We start from the raw sequence: 21,759 nt of genomic DNA, 5'->3' as shown, positions 1-21,759 counted from the left end.
TAGAATTAGAAATTAAATCTTAGCCTCATCCACAGAAAGTAATCGTATAGGCTGTTGCGTGTTACTTCATTTAAACTGACATATCCTAGAAAAGCTACTGTTTGTGAGTTTAGTCCAGTCAGTCATTGGGGTGATGATCTGGCCTTGCTGCAGTGAAAAGCTTTGCCATTAACTTCCACAGTGTCAGAAATTTGGCCCCTGATACTCTGTTAGTAGGATAACAAACCACTGGTGCCTGTGACGGTGATATCTGTACTTTGGACTTTCACCCTTGTACCTGAACCAAAATACTCATCTTTTATTTCCTTTGAGTCACAGCTTATGGCGTGCTTTCATGATTTAGATGAAAAGACTGGCAAGTAGCTTTATATAATCTTTATATCGGTTAATCAGTAGTGAATAAATATTTTCCTGCAAGTTTATCATTAACCACTATCGTAGAGACTGGAAACTTTAGACCAGGGTTATTCCCAGATTTTGTTTGCCTGGATACTGAGCTTCAGCTCTGTGCTGGGCACTACACGTACTACCACTTGGCCATCCTGCCCTAAATTTATTTCCAGGGAACCATTCTTGCTGGATAGTGGTGTTCACTGCATTCATTAAGGCAATTTCTTGCATTGCTAGTGTGACGGATTGATAAGCCTTTGTTTTTATGAACTGTTTCCATCAGCTTGCCCATAAGCCATTTATTTGTGCCTTAGCTGTGGCATACCTAATTCATGTTCTTTATTTTGTGTGCCTTTGATAATATGACAAAGAAAACATGGACTGTTCTGAGAAGCAGGTAGCCTTGGAGTGAAGAAAGCATTGATCAGAAGTGATGCAGTATCTGAAAGATTTTATTGAAAACAATCATACTTCTGCTGCTTTCTACTTTGAAAGATGAAGAGGAAACAAATTACATTCCATCTAGCCCTTTCAGCTGCAGACCAGGACTTTTCACATGATGGAATGGCACAAACTCTGAATTCCTATCTCCTGGACTGAAGTTCCAGCCTTTATAGACTTCCTTGACTCTCATCAGCTTTAGTATGCTGTGAGAGCATGGAGAGTTTTTATTTCAAAGACTAAGATTGAAAAACGAAGCTCTCAGAAACTGAAAAAAAAATGCTAAATGAAGGTTGCTGTGGTAAATTTAATGCTGCTGTTCTTTCTTATATATTATTCTGGTCTATTTTTTTATAGTAACAGTGCTTTATTAATGATGCATTTGGATGAAGTTACCGAATAAAGCTGTTCTATATTCATCTCTTGCTATCACATTCCAGTATATGGCCCGTGCCTTATTCAGAAAGCACCACATAATTGCTGCTGGATGAGGCAGAGACGCAGCATGTGACTAGGTAATGTGAGAAACATACTGTGAGACACGTTCACAGGAAACAGGAGCTGAGATGTCAAAGATGATTTTAAGATTAGCATTTCCATTCTTGGTGTTGTAACAATGTGAATCTTTTAAAACACTGCTCTTTGTGGAATTTCTTATGTCTGCTGGATTGTTTTCAGGAAAGCAGAGGGGTAAAACTCCATTTGTGCCATTTTTCCCCAGTTAACACAAGAAGTCTCTTTGTTTAATAAAACCTTGTACCACGTGGGTTTTGTTATTCTGTGAATGTGTTCATGGAGGATGCCCTGCTCCATTTCAAATGCAGATGCACAATACTGAACCTCTCTCACTGTCGTCTTTGGTCTTCATGCCAACATCTGTGTACTTATTTCATCAATCCAGTGGTAGAAAAGAGTGACCTCACCAATCCTATTGGGAGGAATTTGCAATGTCGAGAAGCCAGCACAGTCTCTTCCCATGCCTATTACTCGTCCTTGTTCAGCCTGCAAGGTAGTCAGGGATGATATACACACTAGTGAATTAAACAGCAGGAAGACTTTCCGTGCCTGGGAATTGCTGGATTGTACCGTTGTGTTACCAAAATGGGTGGGTTATGCAACCATGTTAGCAGAATGGTCCTGCAAATGCCTTTAGCCCATGACGAGGAGCTATCTCCCCAACTTTTCTTGGGTACTACTTGAGAGTTAGTGCAAGCCAGGGACTAGTCCCAACAGACAGCTTCACAATGAAACACCCTGCTATGGAGGCTGAGAAAGTTTAATTAGCATTAACATAGTCACATAATAACTCTGGGCTGGAGAATACACTTTGGCACTGTTTTGGTTTTTATGTAGCTGTTTAACCAGAGAGCAAGAGGATGAGGCTTGGAAAGTATGGCTGTTCTCTGCTGCTACTCCTGTGCTGCATAATTCTCTCAAGGAAACTATTTGATAATGAATATAACAGAGCACTGCAGATCCTCTAACGCCTACTAGGACTCTGTGGTTTGGCCCAAAGACTGAAGGAGCTGTCGCCCTTTGGTGTAAAAGGGAACCTGGTCACACTAAGAAGTGCACACCGTGTTGAGTTCTTTTAATTTATGACGATAGCTTTTAGAGTTTGTGTCTGCCTCTACTGGTATCCAAGTAGAACACCCAGCTTGGACCGCTGCTTTGCACAGTTCCTTCTGTTGCCTCAGATTTTTAAATTTGAAGTGGTCACTATTGTTTTTTATTTCCTTAGGTTGCTGAAGCAGAACTAACTACAAAATAGAAAAAAAATTTTGAAAAACTGTGGGCCTTTTCACACACCACTCAGCGACTCCCTGCATGTTTTGTCCTAGTGCGATTTTTTTGGTTCTGAGCACAAAACATCATTTTGATAATGTGAAGTATGTAGAAGAAAGAAGCTTTAATAAAAGAACACTTTTATTAAAAACTGCTTCAGAAAGAGGTAGGGTGTGATGGAGGAAACACAATACAAAATTTCATGGGGAAGATGAAAGATGTGAGTGAAGGGTGTGTTCCTTATTTTCCCTTTAGAAAAATGTTCCTTTAAAGCTCTCCCTTTGCCTCACAAGGTTTTTGGTGGGACTGAGGCTGCAAACTGTTGTCAGTCTGAATTGCTTCCTCAGAATCAACTCAGTAACCCTCAGGCCATGTACTAGTCTCTGAAACTAAAACCACAGATAGTTCTTTTTCTCCGGGATTTCTAATTAGGCTGAGCTGCTTTCTGCTTTCTTTAATACACCACGCATGAAACTGGGACCCAGACTTAAGACATTTTCCATCAATTAGGTTTCATTCTAGTTCATTTTTTTCACGCAAAAGTTGTGTTTTCCCTCAGCCAAGGGGGTCTGACCAGCATCTCTCAAGTGGCGCACAGACCTGTTTTGCAAAATGCAGCCCTTAATGCTCCTAACACAGCTGGAGATGAGAGCTGCTGCCTTGCAAGGACATCACAGGGAAGGACAGCGGTCCATGGGTCTCAGGGGCAAGGGGGAACAAAGAGTGGGGGCTGGTGTTTCACACAGAGCAGAACTCAACTTGTCTCTGTGTGGGGCAGTGTTTTCTTCTGCTAGGATGCCAGCTCCTACCACAGGGGCAGGATATCGCCTACCAAACCACAGCTCTCGTGGCAGGCAGGGGCTTGCAGCTCTTGCCAAGTTTTGGTTAAATCTGAGAGCTCGTGGAGCGGAGGAAAGAGACATAAACTCAGCTTAGCAGACAAGAAACCATTAAGTGTATTCCAAGCTGCATCTTTTGAGTTTCCAGAAAGTTTCTCACTCGTAACAAATTACAGGATACCATCTACTTTATAAAAAAGGACAAAAGTCTTTGACAGTAGACACTTTGTCTTGAGCATCTACTAAGCAAGAAGCTTTCCATTATCAGCAGCAATGGGAAGATGACTAGTTTTCATAAAAATTGCTGAGGAAAACCATACATTCCACATGATCTACTGAATAGAAAATGATAATTTTGAGGAGCAGGAACACACACACACACACACACACACAGAATTTACATCAGCTGCTATATTTTTGAAGGATCTTTGAAATGAATATGTAAGTTAACAATGTACTTGTAAAGTATTACACACTCAGCAGAGATTACATGCAGTAACTTTGCAGAGAAGAGACCACAGAGATTTCATGCAAAAGCTAGGAATTTTCAACCTCGATGTAAAAAACTTCTTAGCTTTAATGTTGGAACTGAGACCATGCTGCTGTTTGTCAGAAGCTTTTGTGGCAATTCTTAGTTGCTTTCCACTCTTAGCAAACCAAGTTTCACAAAACTTGTGAAAACAACATAAAATGAGGATGGCAACATTTGGCTCTCTTTTTTATCATGGTTATCACAAGAAATAATAATGTAAAGGAGCTTAAAATGAGTGTATGTATCATAGTTTCTAAGTGCTTTATTCTGGCTGAAAAGGATTAAAATGGCCATGCCATAAAGGAAAAATGTCCCCAGAGGAAACCTTGGGGATTTAAATTTCATGTATATGTATATATATAGAGAGAGAGAGACACACACATATATAAAGTAAATATATTTTGACCCTTTTTGCTGGCTTTCTCCCATTCAATAGCAAAATGAATGCTTGGGAAATACATATTAAGAATATATCTCCATAGTCTTCAAATGGTAAGGTCCCTGGTAAATATAGGTATAAACAAAGCAGTATAGTTTTATGACTATTACTCTTTATTGGGTAAATGTATGTTTTACAAAGTAAGTAAAGATTCCTAACACAACAGGAAATACTTTTCTCAAGATTTTTCCTACTGTTAACATTAGCTTGTGATGTTGTGTATTTCACACAACTTGTGCACTTATTCCAAAAGAATAACATTATCTGATTACCTGGTGGGTGAGTCTTAGTTCAAAGGCATGCCAGAATTTTACAGAATTTATTGAAATAACGTGGTCTCAGGTTTTGAAAACTTAAGTGGTGCAAACCTGACCCAAGATCAGAAAGAAACAATAACACTCATTGGACAACCATTCATTAAAGCTAATATTTTCTGTGTTTGATAGATAAAACTAAAAAAATCACAAGTCATCATCATCAAGCATCAGCATGCATTTTTCATAAGGTGTGGTTTACATACACTAGGAACGTGTACAAGAACATACAAATTCATAGGGCAGATTTTGATTGGTTCGCTCTATTGTTGCGCTACTGATGTCTGTATCAAATATAAAAGAACATCAAATAAATTTTTCCTAACCCCACCTACTTGTTATACATTAAAGGCAGGTAATGTCAGGTTAAAACATAATGTGTGTTAAAATGTAATTTATATTTCATTAGCTTGTGTGTGGAGAGCCAGAGTGAGCAGAAGACACAATCAGACTTCAGTATTGTCTTAGTATATTTGGTGCTGATTCCGATGAAAAGAAAATAGCAAGACAGAATTTCAGGTACCCGAATTTTGAAAAGCTGGCGGCAAATATTAATGTTGAAGAATGGCCCAATTTACTGTGACCAGAACTTCTGAGCCAGACAGCGTTTGCTTTCACCAGTTAAATATTGAACTGGGTAGCTGCTGCTTTGCCAGGCTGCAATGTCTTTTCCTGAAATACTAGTTCTTGGAAGGCTGCTAGGAAAACTTTATCAACAACTTCACTGTTAAGTAAATATGCAATATTCAAAGGTACATCCTTCTGTAAGAGCTCCAAACTCCACAAAGCTTGTGTTTCTCTGTTTGTGCTGTTGACATATCCCAACTTCTCCAGTGTATATGCTTCTGCTTTGACACCTTGCATTCAGTTACATCAGGTTTAAACAGTTTGAAGGCTAGAAGAAACATTACATTTCCCTTGCCTGATCCCCTGCACACTGTAGGCTAAATTACTTTAGCTTCAAGCTGCTACTAAGGCAAGAATTACTACTACTTTTTTTTTAAGAGAAAGAGAGTGAGCATAAATACATACTAAAAATCTATGAAATATGATACCAGATACATCTTCAGAGGTTTGAGATGGAAATGCAATAAACCTGAATCTTTGATATCTTTATTTTCACATTTTTTTTTCTTCTATTTGTAAAGTTCATCCTAGTCCAGTAAAAACTTCTTCCTTTAAATGTGGTCTCAGCTGAGCCTACTTGTAATTCATTCAGGCCTGTTTCCATGATGCAAACTTAAATGAACATGTAATAAGAACTGAATAAGTGAACAGAAAAGCTTGAGTCAATTGTTCAGTTCCTGGCATATACTTGACTAAAGTATATCTACAGACAAAACTCACTTTACTGTGCAAACTGCTCTCTAAATTATTTTAAATCCTTTTCCTTTGTTTTTCAGTCACTTTGGAGAAGAGAGCAATAGCAACATTTAACAATTCACTAGACATAACCCAGATGACAATACATCTGTGAATCTGTGTCAACTACCCAATTGATTCAGCTCACCTCTGAGACACAAATAGCAATGCATTGCATCAGAACAAGCCTTCTTGATTTTTCATTATTGTAACGCTATTCCACAGTCCAGAGAAAAATACCGGTTCCAAAAAAAGAAGTTTCCTCAGATAAACATCTATTAGGCTGTTTCTTTTTTTACTTGGTTTCAAAAAGAAGAAACCCAGCAAAGGTGGAGAAGCGTTGATGGTCCCCATGGAGGGCTCCATTTCCCATTCGCAGCCAAACTTCATCTCCCTTGGCAAGTTTTAGGACTGCACTGTTCCCTGACGTGTCTGCTTTCCCTTTTGATTCATAGCTAAAGATGAATATTTTAACAAGTCAGCTTTTTGTTTCTCAACAATGATCAAGCAAACAACTTTCAAAAAGAATCCAAGAAAACACATTGTTATCCTAAGCAAAACTTTCTTGAAAGGCTTGCCAACACTTTTCCAGCTTTATGAGGAAATTTTGGCATCTTTCTGCATTTGATCTTCTGGTCAAATTTTGCACCTTACCTAATTGCATCATTTCCTCCCTTTCTGAAATTCTGGAATTTTAACTTATGTATTTTTTTCCAGTGCACATGAACAAATACGTTGTTTAAAATAAAACTGCTCATTCATCACAACACTCCAGATTTCCTCTGATGCTTTTTTCCTTGGATTCACACCAGCTAACTTTAAACGCCTCCAGGTCAGGAGCCTCATGTGAGCTGACCCCCTGTGCTCCTAGCACAAGCAGAGGGCAGAGACAGGCAGCTCACTCCATCCTGACACCTTTCATTGGAATGCAGATGGGTTCAGTGGGCTAACCTTCTGGCTCTGCCTGAGTGTTGGTTTCCCTTCTTCCACCTGTTGCCCTTTCTGATACCAGTGCTTCAGGGGGAAAAAAAAGACACTTTTTCCTTTTGCGGGAAAAATCTGTTGGGAATGAAGCACCTTTGGTGGTGCTTATGGTACAGGCTGTTGAGGAAACCTTGACAGCTTAAATGAACCTGGTATCATCTCAGTACCTAAAATCTGGTGTGATCAATCTAAGCTTTTGTGTCTGTTTATTCAGGCTCAGGGGATAAGCTTGGTTTTGGCATCAGACCCCTGGTTGATATTAAAGAAATAATATTCTCTTCAAACACATATCTTTTCCAAATATCCATCTGGCTACAAGCTTTTTGACCTGGTTCTTATAGAAGTTGATAAACTCGAAACGGATCCTGTTCTTGATGATCCTCTAGCTAATATGAAGAGTATAGAAACTTTATATTCAAAATGTGCTAATGGTGACAAAGCCAGTAAACAGGGGACCATTGCTTCTAACTCGTCCTTACTACTGCAGTTGAAATGCTTTCCGTCTTTAAAGTAAATTGCTCTCCCCTGGTCTTTAACAAGACTGTAAGTAGTTGCTGAACACTTCAACATGCCCTTTCTCTGACAGGCAAAAAAAAGGATGAAGATATGGCTTAGCAGAATGGCAACACATTGGCACTGGACTGCAACCATGACTTGCAGTGCTAATTCCTTTCCCCTGAGTTTTGAGGAACTTGTTTTAATGCTGAATTTTAGGTGCAGGATCTGTGGCCAGCATCACCCAAATTTGAAAGTTGAGGAGGGTGAAATACAGTCTTTTTCTTTGTTGGTTATTTTACCCTGTAGAATTTCTTTAAAAAATGAACAATTTTGTGTTTCTTGAAATGTGAGCAGGCTATTACCTCTGTGCAAACATGTGTTTTGCATTAAAATGGCCTGGCTCTTCACTTACCTATATAAGCTGAAAACTGTGTTACCATTATGCATCAGGTACACATACACTTCCTCCACATCTTCATGTTTCATCATATTGAAGGTGAAGAAATATACCCCTGAAAAGATTACCAAATACAATGTGTTTGCTTCATAGAGGGAGGTAGTCATGCTACAGATCTGTGCTTCTTACTCAGAAAACATAATAGCTGAGGCACAATTACCTTCCAGTTGTTCAGTGAGTATTTTGCTTCCACTTACAGTGTGCCAAAATCTGATTAATTTTAATTCTGCATATGGCAGGGGTTCTGCCCTGTACTATTCCAGAGAAATGGCTCTATCTGAACATGGCAGGACCACTCACCCCTTTGTTCTCACTGAAAGGGAAATTTGTCAGAGGCTGAGCCTAGTGCCCTCAGAGGGGAAGCCTCCAGGCCAGCCAGGGCTCAGCCACAGAGGCTGTCAAACAGCCACCACATTGCCCAGGTCAGGCAGGACATGAGTGGTTTTAGCAGCACTCACTGCTGTTCGCTTGGCCGTACAATGTGAACACTTTCTCTTCTTGCACAACACACCATTACCCTTTTTCTTTTTAGCTCTTTCTTGGTCTGAAAGGTGCCAACAATGTTGTCAATGCAACCATGTCATGAGCTCTACAAGACTCCCCCAGGCAGGAAGACGAGCTCCCGGTTCCTGAAGTCTGTAGCATTGACCCTGCAATGGGACCTTGGAGTTTGCATCAAAGTCATTAAATTATGACATATAAATATGTCAAAGTTTATTGACATCCACGTATACATTAACCTCGAAAGGAAGTAGCTGTGAGGACACACCTCTCTGTCAGTAAGATGTGCTACAGCAAGCTCAGGGGGCCCGACTTTAATACCTTTTCCCATAGCTGTGAGTAAATGAATGGCAGGGTGAGAAAGGCCAAGTGAAGGAAGGTGGTTTCAGGCTTTGCTTCGACACAATTTTGGTTATGGCCCTGACTCCCCTGTCTCCTACTGTTCTTCCTGCACCACAGCTGCATAAGATGGGAGACTGATGCAGCTGAAAAATAACTCAGAAAAAACTGTAACACCTCATTTCCAGCCACCCATCTGTTACAGGCCAGCTCACAGCTGAACTGGCATGAGGGAAGATGGAGATGAAGAGAGCGGCTGGAGGCAGGAGGTGGAGGAGGCGACTGTGAAGCTGCTGCTGCAACATCAAGGACGTAGTTATCTTACTGCAGTGACTGAAGGGCTAAAGGTCACAAAGCAGCTGGTCCTGCTCCCTCCCCAGCTCTGGCCATGCCACCTCCTCCTGCCTTTGTGCCAGCACTAGTCTTGCTGGCTGGCCATCCCTCTCTTGGCTTGCTCAGTTTCCAGTTTCATTTTTCCTGAAAGTAGGTATCAAGAGCTATGCAGAGTGAGTCTCATCAGTGCCTTGTGCAAAGGCAGTTAACTAGTCTGTCATCATTATTGACCATACTTCTCTCTATCTGTATCTCCCAGAATTGCATTTTTTTGGTTTGCAAACACTTACCATTCACTGGAGCACCAAATCTCCCAGTCATGACATCAAAAAAATTCCCAACGTTGGTTTCAACACTACTGAAGATGATCCCACTGTTCTGGTTGCTGAAGTGAGTAGCCATGGAAGCCATGAATGCGACCTGCAAAAGTTCAGTTCTTACTCAGGCAGTCATTCACAAAATGCACATGTGTACAAGAATCAGCTACAGAATTTTTTCTTGTATTTGTGTGTATTTTACTGACAGAGATGTTCTTCTAGGGCCTGCTCCAAGGCCATTAAACTCCAGTAACAAAACTCCCATTGAATGAAACTGGAAGAGGACTAGGCTTCTTGCATTCAATTGGACTATTCATGACTGTAAAAGTAAGTGTATGGGCAAGTGTTTGCAGGTCAGGACCTTCGTTTGGGGTTTTATTTACTGTTAAGTCTGTCTAGAATGATGCAACAGAAAACTGGTATTAAAATGGATGGTGTTTCCAACAAAAGTGATTTAATTTGTTTTTATATATTCCCCAATGCATTTAGACTGGATATTGCTTTTATGAGAATGTGTGAAATAAATAAAGCTCAGTAAAATCCACACACATTACTGTTTCTTGCTAACTACTTTCAGAGACACAGTAACCCTTTTTATTAGAGGTCGTCTAGAAGTACAGTTGCTGGGATTCAACCTTCAGTGATTTATGTCTCTTAGCAGTTGCCCTGTACCCTCGTTCATGACAACAGAGGGTGGCAGAGACCAGAAGAGGAAAACAGAGAAAGTGAAAACTGTGCTTCAGCTTCACGTTACACTTCTTGCAGTGAGATATATTGGCCGCGGAAAATGTTTCATAGGAAGCTGTGCAAAACCTCCCACACTGGAGAATTCAGATTACCCTCAGCAAGACACCAGGGAATGACCCTGCCAACTTGGTGGGCAGGGAAGGGGTTGGTCTCTTCTGTGAGTCTAGTATCCTCCCAGCTCGCTGCTGGTAAAGGGGGTACAGATGGAATTTCACCTGGATGCCTGCCAGAAGGTCACAGAGTGACTTGGCACTTTATCTCTCCCTCAACTTCTTTGGTGAGAAGTGTTCAATTACAGTTTTTATTTCCCCTCACAAAAATGACATTTGTCATTAGATTCCAGCTATACTGGTATTAAAAAAAAGCCACACCAGACTTCTTTTGATTCCAGATCCAAACAAGAAAAAAATCAAAACAGGCAAAATCAAATGCAAGCAGCAGTCCAACAATGCAAATCATTAGCCATCTGCTCGGAAATTTGAGGAGCTCCAGATGTGAGCTGAAAGCTTGGGCTGATTTTCCTTGTCCCTGCATGGATGCATTTTCTATGAAGGCAAATTGTTAACGTCTTGCTTCTCAGCCAGGATCACATCGAAGTTCATCATGTGTTAAAGGAAAGCAGCTGCAAGGAATTATTGCTTTTTGTCTAGATTCCATTTCACATTCTCTCTGACCCCAAGCTACTTTTCTCGGGCTGATCAGAAGAGTTGGAAAAAGTGTCCTTTTACCCTAGGTCTCATTTGGGAGTAGCAGATCAACATGGACATGCGAGGTCTTTCAAAATAATCTTGTATTTAAACCAGTAGTGTATTTGAGAGTGTTTTCTCCTCTACCTAACCCCACTCTAAAATTCCTAAGCACTATGTTAATGAGAAATGATATGCTATACTGTGTGAAGAATGTTTAAACACATCTGTTAAAACCAGTGACAGAATTTACTTGGAAATAGGTATTGCAATATGAACTTCTTTTGTTCATCCTCTGCCGTTATTCAGTTTTTATTTAAATTACTACCATGGTCTTTATGTAAGAAAAAATTGCTGATAGCTTATTTTAAAATGGCAAAAGGATTTATGTGTATATGTTGTAATTACAACAAATATGTTTTTAAGACATTCAGCTGTAATGTTAATTCCAGTTAGTTCTTCAAGAATACTAAAAAAAATCTGCATTATTACAGAAGTCCGGTAATTTTGAAAACTGTTTTCATTGTGAATTTTATTCTGTGCAATTATCTCATCTTCATGCAACGTAGGGTGGAGAACTCAAACATACACAATGCAAAGAAACCCAAAGTCATTTTCCCACACTGCAGACATTGGTTGTGCTCTTGATTTTTCTGTTAATTTGCATGACTTTTATGAGGATATAAAACATACAGGAATGACAGTTATTGGGAAACAGTACCGTTCAGTTAAAAAGTGTAGATCTCTAAGTAGATGAGGACTTCAGTTTTCCACATGATCAGAGTTTGAAACTGGGATTTCTTTTCGCGCATATTTGCTAAGTACCATTTTGTCCCTTCAGTGGTGAGCTTGGTTTGGGAGTATGAATCAGGTCAAGACTAAGACACTTCCATTAAAGTGTGTGCATGTGATTGAGGATGTAAACTCCTTTATAGTTTCTGGAGATCTATATACTATGTGGTGTCTGAAGTCCCATATACCCAAAAGCAGCAGTGACTGTCAGATTAAGCTGACTGGCTCTTCTAGGTCCTCAGTAATCATAATGGGAGCATAGGTGCTTACCTCACACGTAGACTCTCTGGAGCTGAATCTGGCTGCAATCACTTGCCCATATAAATACTTCTGGTGCCACCTGAAGTGCTTTAGGATTCCCCCACAAAGGGCTGGCTCCCTACAGGAGCCCCTTCCACAGTGGGAGCTGGAGACTAGGAGCGATACATCTCAAAGGCTTACCATGCATTTAAATCTTGTCTTTAGCACCTTAGCTGCGCTACATCCCAGAGGTAGTCAACTCTTCCTGCTGATGCAGATGAACTGCACGTACATTGCTACACTGCGGTATACAGTGTAGACAACTCTTTTACATCTTCTTTGCAATGGCAGCCAAGGGTCTCATTTATCCAAGTCCCATTTACTTTTGGTTGCCTTAGGAACAGGACTACACTGTATTTCTGCTGTACTGCAGGTATATATAGAGAGACACATATAAGGTCTCTCGTAAGGACGTCTTCCAGATTCCTGGGACACAAAGAAGCTCTAATGCAAAAGCTATGGGACTATGCCCAAACAACTACATACCATCCCTCAGCAGAACCTTTCAGCTCAGGTTTGAACCCATGTTTTTATGCTGATCTGGCTTTTGGGTAGTTCATTCACAGGCAGAACCTACACGCTTCTCAACATATTTAAGGTATCTGGACATACAAAACCATAGATAGCTACTGAGGGGTATTTTTCAAAACCCAAGGACTTCTGTCTGCACTGAAGTTTTGACCCCATAATTTGAGGAGCTGGATACATATGCTTCTGAGAATCTCAGAAAGCCTGATTGACCTGAGAAGCATGGGCCTGAGTGATTCCTCTACTCTTTCCATGTGCCATAGGAGACGCAGTTATGTATTTGCAGCTGGATAGAAAAATTATAGTCCTTGCTATTGTCCTTTAATGACCCAGACACGGGCTCTCTGACCTAAAAGGGAACCATGTATCTTTCTTCCTGCCCATTTCCCAGCTGGATTTTTACTCTAAAAAAAGATTAAACCCCAGTGTCTTTTTTTTCCAGGAAGATATGGCAAAGCGCATTTGTCAGTCATGACAAAGACTACATATGTCTCTCACTGTATTAATTTACAGGCAGATTTTCTTCTTAAGTATATCACAGTAGTTAGGTGCTGTTTTTCAGAGAAGAAAACCATAACCTGAGAACAGCTGCAGCCAACACAGGTCAGAGATTTTGTACCTGTAGCTCTGGGGGAATCCCAGGGTAACCCTTTTCGCCTTTGGGTCCATGATGGCCACGCTCACCCCTCGGTCCCATATCTCCTTTGTCTCCTTTCTCACCTTTGGCTCCTTCCTGGCCAGTTGCTCCATTATTTCCATTGTTTCCATGATTTCCTTAAAGGAAACAGAGCTTTCTGTTTAACTTAAATAACTTCATATAATACATTTTAACAGAGGATTGTGATAGCGTCCTTTTCCACCAGTTTGCAACACGTGGAGTTTTCAGTACCATAAAAACCAGACTGAGCTGCAACGGATAAGAAACAGCTGTGTGGTTAAGCTGAAGGTGAAGGTTTTGATGACGTAGATTGATGTTTCAGAGTTAACCCTCATGCTGTCTGGGTGTTGCTGTACAGACTGGGTGTTGCTGTACAGACTGATGTCTGAAGTCATCGCATTGTTGGGGAGATGTGCAAGGACAAGATTTCAGTGGATGTGTGGCTCAAAGAAAGTGAAAGCCACTGACTTGACACATACCAGATAGCCTGCATAAGCACTCTTGATTTTCCTTTTGTGTAAAAACTTTAATACTGATAATTTAAGTTAATTGGGATAGGATAAGATAATTTTGAATAATTTTGAATAACATTTTGCTAACTTTAAAACATGTCTACACAAATGAAGAATGGCTGTAGCCTTAAACTAACCAAATGACCCATCTGTGCCAAAAATGGGAGACTGTGCATTCTCAGGGTGCTGGTTAGCTTGAAGGGGTTGATTGATTGCATGTTCCTAGATTTAAAGAAAGACAAAATTTTTATAATGAAACTTTTCTGAGGTGGCTTCTTGTAAAAAGGGTCAGTATAAAAACATATACCTGCATCTGCAGTATTACTTACTTCCTGATATTTGCTGAGGAAATTACTAAGCAAATGTCTATGTGACTAACAAAATTTTAAAGTTGGCTAGAATTACTGAGCAATTATTATGCCCATCTGAAGCAAAAGACTGACCTTTCAATTAATTACTTAGGGATTAATTAGTGTCATCATTGTTCTATTTCTGCCTAAACTGAAGTGAGATTCTTTGCCACTCTGCTTGTTCTCTGATTAGTCACCTTGGTTATGGTTACTAGTTGCTCTGGTAATTCAGAAGAAGAATGGTGTTTGAGACCAAATCTAATGATTAAGTGATTCTTCAGAATTTCTGTAGCGAGAAAAAGGTTTACTTCAAACAAGGAAGCTAAATGGTGGAAGAAACTAAGCAGTTTTTTGTTTGCATAAAGAAATCAATAACTCTTTAAAAATAACAAGAATGATCCCTCATGTAAAGCCAGAACTGCTTCTCTACCAGTTTGGAACAGAAGTCTGCAAGCAACTTTTGGTTCAATAAAGGGAAAAGGAGCTGTTGTAATTCCCCTTATGGCACAACAATATGAAATGCCGCAGATGAAGGAGACAGACAGATTCCAGGGTGCAGAATGTTGCTGTCACCCATACATTTGTGGCATCCTGTGCTGACAAGACAGTGTGACTGAGACACATCCTCACATGAGGAAAGGGCAAAGCTGGGGCTGGGCAGTGTCCCAGTATGTCCACTGCTGCCTTGAAAGTGTGGGTCTAAAACAAAACTATGTCCTGCTTCTAAGAAGCCAACAGTTTATTAATCCATAATGCAATATTTCTGCACAAGAGGCCACACTGTTAGATTTCTCTTACTTCTGTAATGGTCATAGGTATTTTTATAAAGGGTTGATGCATGAATAGCTCACAGCACACTAGTACCAAATATGCCTATGACCTTATTTTGCCTAATTTCCAAAATGCATCAAAGTAACAATTTATTTCAATATATTTCCAACTGAACTAGTTCTTGAAACATTTCATTCAGGTTTAAATTCAAAACTCAGATTTAACTTCATAACAGTGAGATTGAACTGTTACTGTCAACTGTTTCCACCAAAAATCACTACATTAAATTTTTTGGTGTATGGTTATCTGTAATGTCTGTTACTGTCAGTACCTTTGTGACACAGAAGGATTGTGAAATTGCATTTTTATTGTGATAACAGAAGACGTAAGCTTTTGAAGGTGAGACAAATCTGTCAGTCAGTGACATGTTCATTTAAGGTATACGTCCACTTTAATAATGATGATTTCCAAATCCCTGGAGGTAGCTGCTGTAACAAATTTAGACCAACATGCTCCTCTTTTTCCATACCAATTACCAGATCGAAGTATACCCTCTTCTCATGTATCATATTCTTCTCTTTGCCTTTTTAATGGGGGTGAGGGGATGGTTGAAGGTACTTTTTATTATGGAAGACAAGAAGAAAGAAGGAAAAGAAGACATTCCTGTGAGAGAATAAAAGCATGTGTTTCTCTGTAAAATATCAGCTAGCAGTGTGCTAGATGGAAAAAAGCTCCTGGAAACACTACACAGTAGCATAGCTGGATATTCAAAGGTGATCGCAGTAATCAACTCCAGGGAACAAGTTCTTCCAACTTTAATGGAAGCTTCATGCTGCTTTAAGAAGATAGACCAATTTGCCCTAGAAATGTAATAAGGTTACTTTCCATATAAATTTCTGAAAGCTGAATTTTAATAACAAATGGGTTTTCACTGGAAAAGACATTAGAGTCTAACTGAAAATCTCTGTCTCCCCAGAAATTATAGAAAAACTTTTTGCTGAACCTGTCACCAAATACTGATGTCTGGACCAATCTCAGATATTTCATAGAATAGCCTGTAATTAGACTGATGAAAAAAATGAATTAAACTTCATCCTCACCTGGCATCCCAGGGGGCCCAGGAGGTCCTGGGGGCCCTTGGTAGAGTCGAACTCCAAAGTCACCACGGCAGCAGGAACTGCAGTCTGGATTCTGTGGTCCGGTTTGTGGGGGCTAAGTGCACAAAAATAAGCTTTAAGTAGCTCATTCATGGAGGGCATCAATCATATACATGTTGATTATGGGGTCTTCATTATATATTCTCTGTTATATATTTCATAAGTTTTCAAAACACTTCTTATCTGAGCTGAAATCTCCCATACTTGGGTCATCCCTGAAGATGTTATTTTTGCAAAATTTAAGGGAGTAGCTCTTCCAGTGTTCTAAGAACTATATGAATATTAAAAAGCAGCTTGTCCTGTCAGATAATGAGGGTTTTGAAAATAAAATAATACCAAGTAATGAAAGTTAGATGAATATTTCAGTTAGGTTCCTATCTGGCTTTTTTTTGATCTCGTATTTCAGTTGACCTGTGTTGACAAACAAGCCTATGTACAACAAATGGTAGGACACAAGGGACTTCATTTGACCTTCAGCAATGAACTACCCTCCACTAAAAGTAATGAAAACTGCGCTGAACCACCTGAAGGAGACATTAAAAAATGTCTGTGCAGCATATTCCTGTTCATGGCTCCAGACTTGTATGTTTACAGGCTACTAAGTTGGGACAACTTAAAACAAGTGCCAAGATACATGACAAAAATTTGAACTGATCACAACACCTGGTACTAGGGGCATTTGAGTGTTTGTAGTTGAGGGTGTACAACTAGGAAAACCAATTTATATGCTGAAACTAATATAGCAGCATAAATAAACTAAAAGGTTTATTACACACAGCTCAGCTACTGTAACAATAGTCTGATAATAGTTTAGTTGCAGTACTTTTCTGTATTATTTTATTTATACTAATGGTATCTCATTCAGTCCTGGCTTGACTTCATAACTAGGCTCTTGGGATGGTTTAGCAGTCACAAATCTTCTGATGGGTCAGCTGAGGTAGAGGTCCAGGGTTTGATTTTATTACTCTACCTCCTTCTCATTTCTCCCTCTTTGTTTCTTTTCCCCCTACAATTCTTTGCTATTATCCTGAGGTGTAGGTCTGCAGTTCTTAAATTGTTGGGGATGGGGGGGAATAGTTACACCAATCCAACTACTGCTTTTCTCTAATCATTCTACTATTTATCTTCTTTGTCTTTGTTTCCACTCATCTTTATCATCCTCAAATTACTTGCCTAACGCAGACCTACTGGTTTAACGGCAGCAATCGAGCCTCTGGTGGGATGGCAGCTGCCAAATGAACATGCAGATGTGCTGCATTCCTGCCCTCAAGGTCATCAACTGGCTTGATCTGAAACACTAAAGCTTTCTGCCCATGTTATACCCATGTTATATACAATACCAAGCACACTCAGAATTCATTAATTTCAAGAGGCTTGGGTGTTTATGTTTACGGATACAGAAAAACCCTTTCATGCCACTGAAATACTGCAACTCCTCTGATGGGATGGAAACATGTCCTTTACAGCTGGAACCACCGAAGGTGGAGCTACCATGGGAATAAAGACTGACCTGACAGCTCAACAAATATGCTTCACATTCAGAGAGTTATGGAAATGTTAGGACTTGTCAATGGGCAGAAGGACCTCATATTTATGGGGTTTGGTCAATACTATGATTTTTACCTTATTTCTGGATAAGGTCTGTACTTCATGAGAAAAATTAGTTCTGCTTGTTGGACTGCCTGTTCCTGGAGAACCTGTATGTATCTTTCTTTCTGCTTTATCTCTCCTAGCTGTTAGGAAAAACGTAACTGACAATCACCAGACATGCTGTTTAAAGCTTCCTAATATGAGAGAAGAGTAGCCCTGCTTTCAGCTCATTTTCAGTCCTTGAAGGGGAGCCAAATACAAGACTGGAATTGCTCAAGCATTTTTCACCACCTGAAATGCTGATGTTGAGCATTGCACTGAGGTTAAAATCTCCAGCTCCTTTTTGATAGTGCTTCATATCCATGTTAAATGTGAAGACAAACTATATACATAACTGCAAAGAGCAAGTAAGTCGTATCAGCCTTGAAACACCCAAAAACTTAGAATTGTGGACTTGTAGGTAAGTGACAGCATGAATCCAGCAAACTGGACTACATGTGAGACTCTCTTTGTGCAGGTATGATTTGTCTTTTTTACCCAACACTGCAATCCTGAACGATGTTTTTTGCTAACCAGCTACGTTATCATAAAATAGCTACTAGTGTTGGTCATAACCAAATGCTATTTGGCATTACCTCTCAAAAAGCTCAGCAGGTTATTATGTGTGAAGTGAGGCAAGTCCTGCCAACTTGGTTGTATGAGAACAGTTCCACTGACTTCAAAATAACTACTTACACGAGTCATAAAGTAGTATTGACTTATCTTTACTAATCCTTTGACTAGGAGGAAAAAAATGTTCACAGTCAGCTGCCAAGAACAATAAATATTCAAGATAGTCTTTTAATCTCTAAAACCAGAGAACTTCATGAAGAGTACATTTAAAGGAAAAACCCGCTCCTAAAGCAAAAATACACTCAAATGGGACAGAGTTTAATTACAACCTACTTGCCTATGTAGACATTAACACATAAATTTTAGTACGCAATGAATTTTTGGCATTGCTTTCAGGACATGAATATGATTTAGAAGCTTGAGAAATGCATCTGCCACATTGATATCGTAATACAGATAGGAAACTGGAAATATTTCTGAGGCTATTCACATAATTTCATATGATTTAGTATGTAGGAGGCAGTTGTAGGCAACCAATGGTCTATAAAATTCCCTTAACTTACAGCTGTGAACGAATCATAGCTGGAGACCCAGCCCTTTTTTCACTTCATGGTTAATTTTATGAGTGTCCATTATATTGTCTAAGAAAATATAGAGGACAAGTAATGTACATCCACTGTTCTTGGCTTCCATTCTGAATGCAAAATAGCATGTCTCTGTGGGCACTAAGGCCCTCATACCCCTCCCTTGCAAAGAATTAAACAAACCCAGATTGCCAGGTTTCAAGGTAACACGCCAGTAGGTTGAGGGGTACCTGAAAGTTTTCAAAAAGCAACCTGAAAAGGAAGAATGTGTCTGGTGTAACTATCCCCAGTCACTAAGATTTTTTGTGCTTGAGAAATGCACATTGTGTTTTATGTAAGTTACCAGCAGCCTGGAAATTGACCTTGTACCTACTGCAGTGAAGGCGAATGATGTTGTCTCTATTCCACAACAGGGAACGGGACCATTAAAACACTAGACAGAGAGTGAAATTCTCTAGCCAGAGCCAAGATAATCAAGAAAGCAGGGACTTAGGCATGAAACAGTTTTCAGATAGCTCAAGGGGAAGAGAGGCGTTTCCCATGAATTAAAACATGTTGGTGCCACCTTTCTTCCTCCTCTACCTGGAAATTCCTGGAGTCTTGGCAATGGAAAATACCTATTGCGTCAGCCACTCTGTGATGGATTATCCCTGTCACACATCTGCTAGTGCGCCATTTCATTTCAGTCAGGCAAAAATTGCATCATTCCCCCAGCAAAGATCTTCTTAGAGAGGGTCTGGCAGGTAAATGGCTGCCATCAGTTGTGCTCAGACTTGCCAGTCTCGGTTTTAATCTCACAGCCTTTTTGCTCAGCAGAGGACTCCAAAAGTGTTGCGTTAAACTCTCTGAGAGACACATGCACCCCCAAAACAGTGACACTTTCTGTTGTGATTTCATATTAAGTGCTGCATTATCTGAAATTATGTTGAGTTAAAGGGGAATCTTTTTTAAGTACCAGTAATACATGGTCTGTAGTATGCAGCTGCACAGTTCTCTCCGCAGTAAAGAGTTACACACACACTACGTGGCTCATTGTACTATGTACCTCATGGGTTACACTGTTTATATAGTGCAAGTGCAATTTAACATATCTACAGTTAAATATCTATTTTGCTGTGTCCACTGGCGGAACATACAACTCTTGCCCAAGAAATATGAAATGCAAAGATCTATAAAATTTAAACACAGGAAATATAGTGGTGCATTAAACCTATTGCCATACTTGGATGTGTTTCAGTTCTTCAAGCCTAAGATAGAATTAAAATCAAATCTCTTTTCTGCTTATCATGAAGCAGGTTATTATTCAACACTTATCTGCATGTCCATGATTTTTGGAATTCAAAATATCATAGTTTGATCTGAAAGAGTTTCAAATAACAAATGACAAAAGGTGAACTATACAGGACTCAAACATAGGAACAAAACACTCATGTTCTTGTTGTTTCTAAAAAACATCCATCAACAAAAACTTAATTTGAGTGGAATTTTGGTTTGCATAGTGCTAGAAAAAGCTTCATCTTCTGCCCTTAGATTTTTCCTTTTAGATTTCAACTGCAATATTTTATGTATAACCAAATAATGCTATTTTCCCTTTGCTGTGAGCTAATGACTGTAATACCTGAAATGCCATGAGATTCACAGCTTAAAACACAGATACTACAGATGATTTAGAGTTTCATTATGAGTCTTTTTTCTCTGAAACTGTCAAGTTAACATATATTATTAAATCTACTTTGAACACTCAGAATTCCATTGTCTCAAGCTCAAAAAATATACTTTATATAAAAAAAATTCAAGTAAAGTTATCCTCTGATAACTGAATCTTTCCAAATACCTCTAGAAATTCTGTAATTTTCCTTCACATCCAGATGAGTTTACAGAATCTAAAACTTCTAAAACTTTAATGTATTAAATAAGGAATACCTTGACATAATTAAGAGACTATAGACCAGAACATATGATTGTACAAGTTCACAGTTTCGGCAAAATAAGGGGCTTCTGTTTATGTTGAAACCAGTGACCCCAACCACTGCTGGTTCTACCAGCTCATTAAAAGATCCTATAAAGCAACCCAGCAGGACACAGACCAATACACAGCTGTAATAAAAATTACTTCATCAATAAATCACTAATAATCTTAGCAAAAAAATAAAATATCTCATTAGCTTTAAAGATATCTTTAGAAGATTAATTCAGAGTACCTGGACTCTGTCTGAGGTAGTCAGTTCTACATCATCTACCTCTGGTCTCAGGACTTTTTGGTCTGCAGAAGTGCTATTATCAGCAGTCCACTCTATAAGTTGACTCCGCTGTTTCAATATTTCCCTGCTTCTGGAACCTTTATGGCCAGTCTGGTGGTGACTTTGCAATACTTTGGCCACTGGTTTATAAGATCTTCTGCTCACCTCCATGTATTCTTCTTGACACAGGCAAAATGGAAGAAAAAATAAAGCCAGAAGGTGCCAGCTGATGAAATCCTTCTCTGCCATGTTATTCAAAATTTTTCAGGACTTCAGCAAATGCCTTGCAGGAGGAGAACCTCTTTGCTGCACCAGGAGTTATGTGGTCCTTTCAGCTTTTCCACTAGTAAGCCTGGCACTGAGACCAGTACCAGGTTTTATACGGTTGTGTGCAATAAATAAAACTAAAAATGCCAAAGTGACAGGATCCTTCATCCAAAATCAGTCATGCTCCTTTAAACAAACCAGGCATTATTCACCACTTCACCACCACAAGGAAAATTGATTTGTATGCTGGAAATGACCACAGCATTTAACGGACTCCCGTGGTTCCTATTTGGGGGCATTAAAAAATGTAGCACCTTTTCTTTGGCATGTTTTTGTTTAAGTGTGAAAAAATGTGATGGAAATGGAGAACATGTGGCTAATGGCTTACGCTTCTTGATTAGACATGGAAAGCCTGTGAATTCACACTCTTAAAT

At 39.5% G+C, this 21,759-nt stretch overlaps 1 protein-coding gene across 2 annotated transcripts; it reads right to left on the bottom strand.

Annotated features, from left to right (window-relative positions):
- Positions 1-3,883: 3,883 nt before the first annotated feature.
- C1QTNF3 (C1q and TNF related 3) lies at positions 3,884-21,406 on the bottom strand. Of its 2 annotated transcripts, none has more exons than XM_005230392.3 (6): positions 21,224-21,406; positions 15,976-16,087; positions 13,204-13,358; positions 9,505-9,634; positions 7,997-8,096; positions 3,884-6,557 (listed from the first exon to the last, which is right to left on the bottom strand). In XM_005230392.3, exons 1-6 carry the CDS (start codon positions 21,305-21,307, stop codon positions 6,398-6,400), a joined length of 741 nt encoding a protein of 246 aa, XP_005230449.1. In that variant the 5' UTR covers positions 21,308-21,406; the 3' UTR covers positions 3,884-6,397. The 2 variants fall into 2 exon arrangements, with proteins under 2 accessions (XP_005230449.1, XP_005230448.1); XM_005230391.3 differs by having other exon boundaries at positions 21,020-21,392.
- Positions 21,407-21,759: the final 353 nt, after the last annotated feature.

This window comes from Falco peregrinus, chromosome Z, assembly GCF_023634155.1.
Source record: "Falco peregrinus isolate bFalPer1 chromosome Z, bFalPer1.pri, whole genome shotgun sequence".
NCBI classification, from domain to species: Eukaryota; Metazoa; Chordata; class Aves; order Falconiformes; family Falconidae; genus Falco; species Falco peregrinus.
This window is presented reverse-complemented; position numbering and strand designations above follow the sequence as displayed.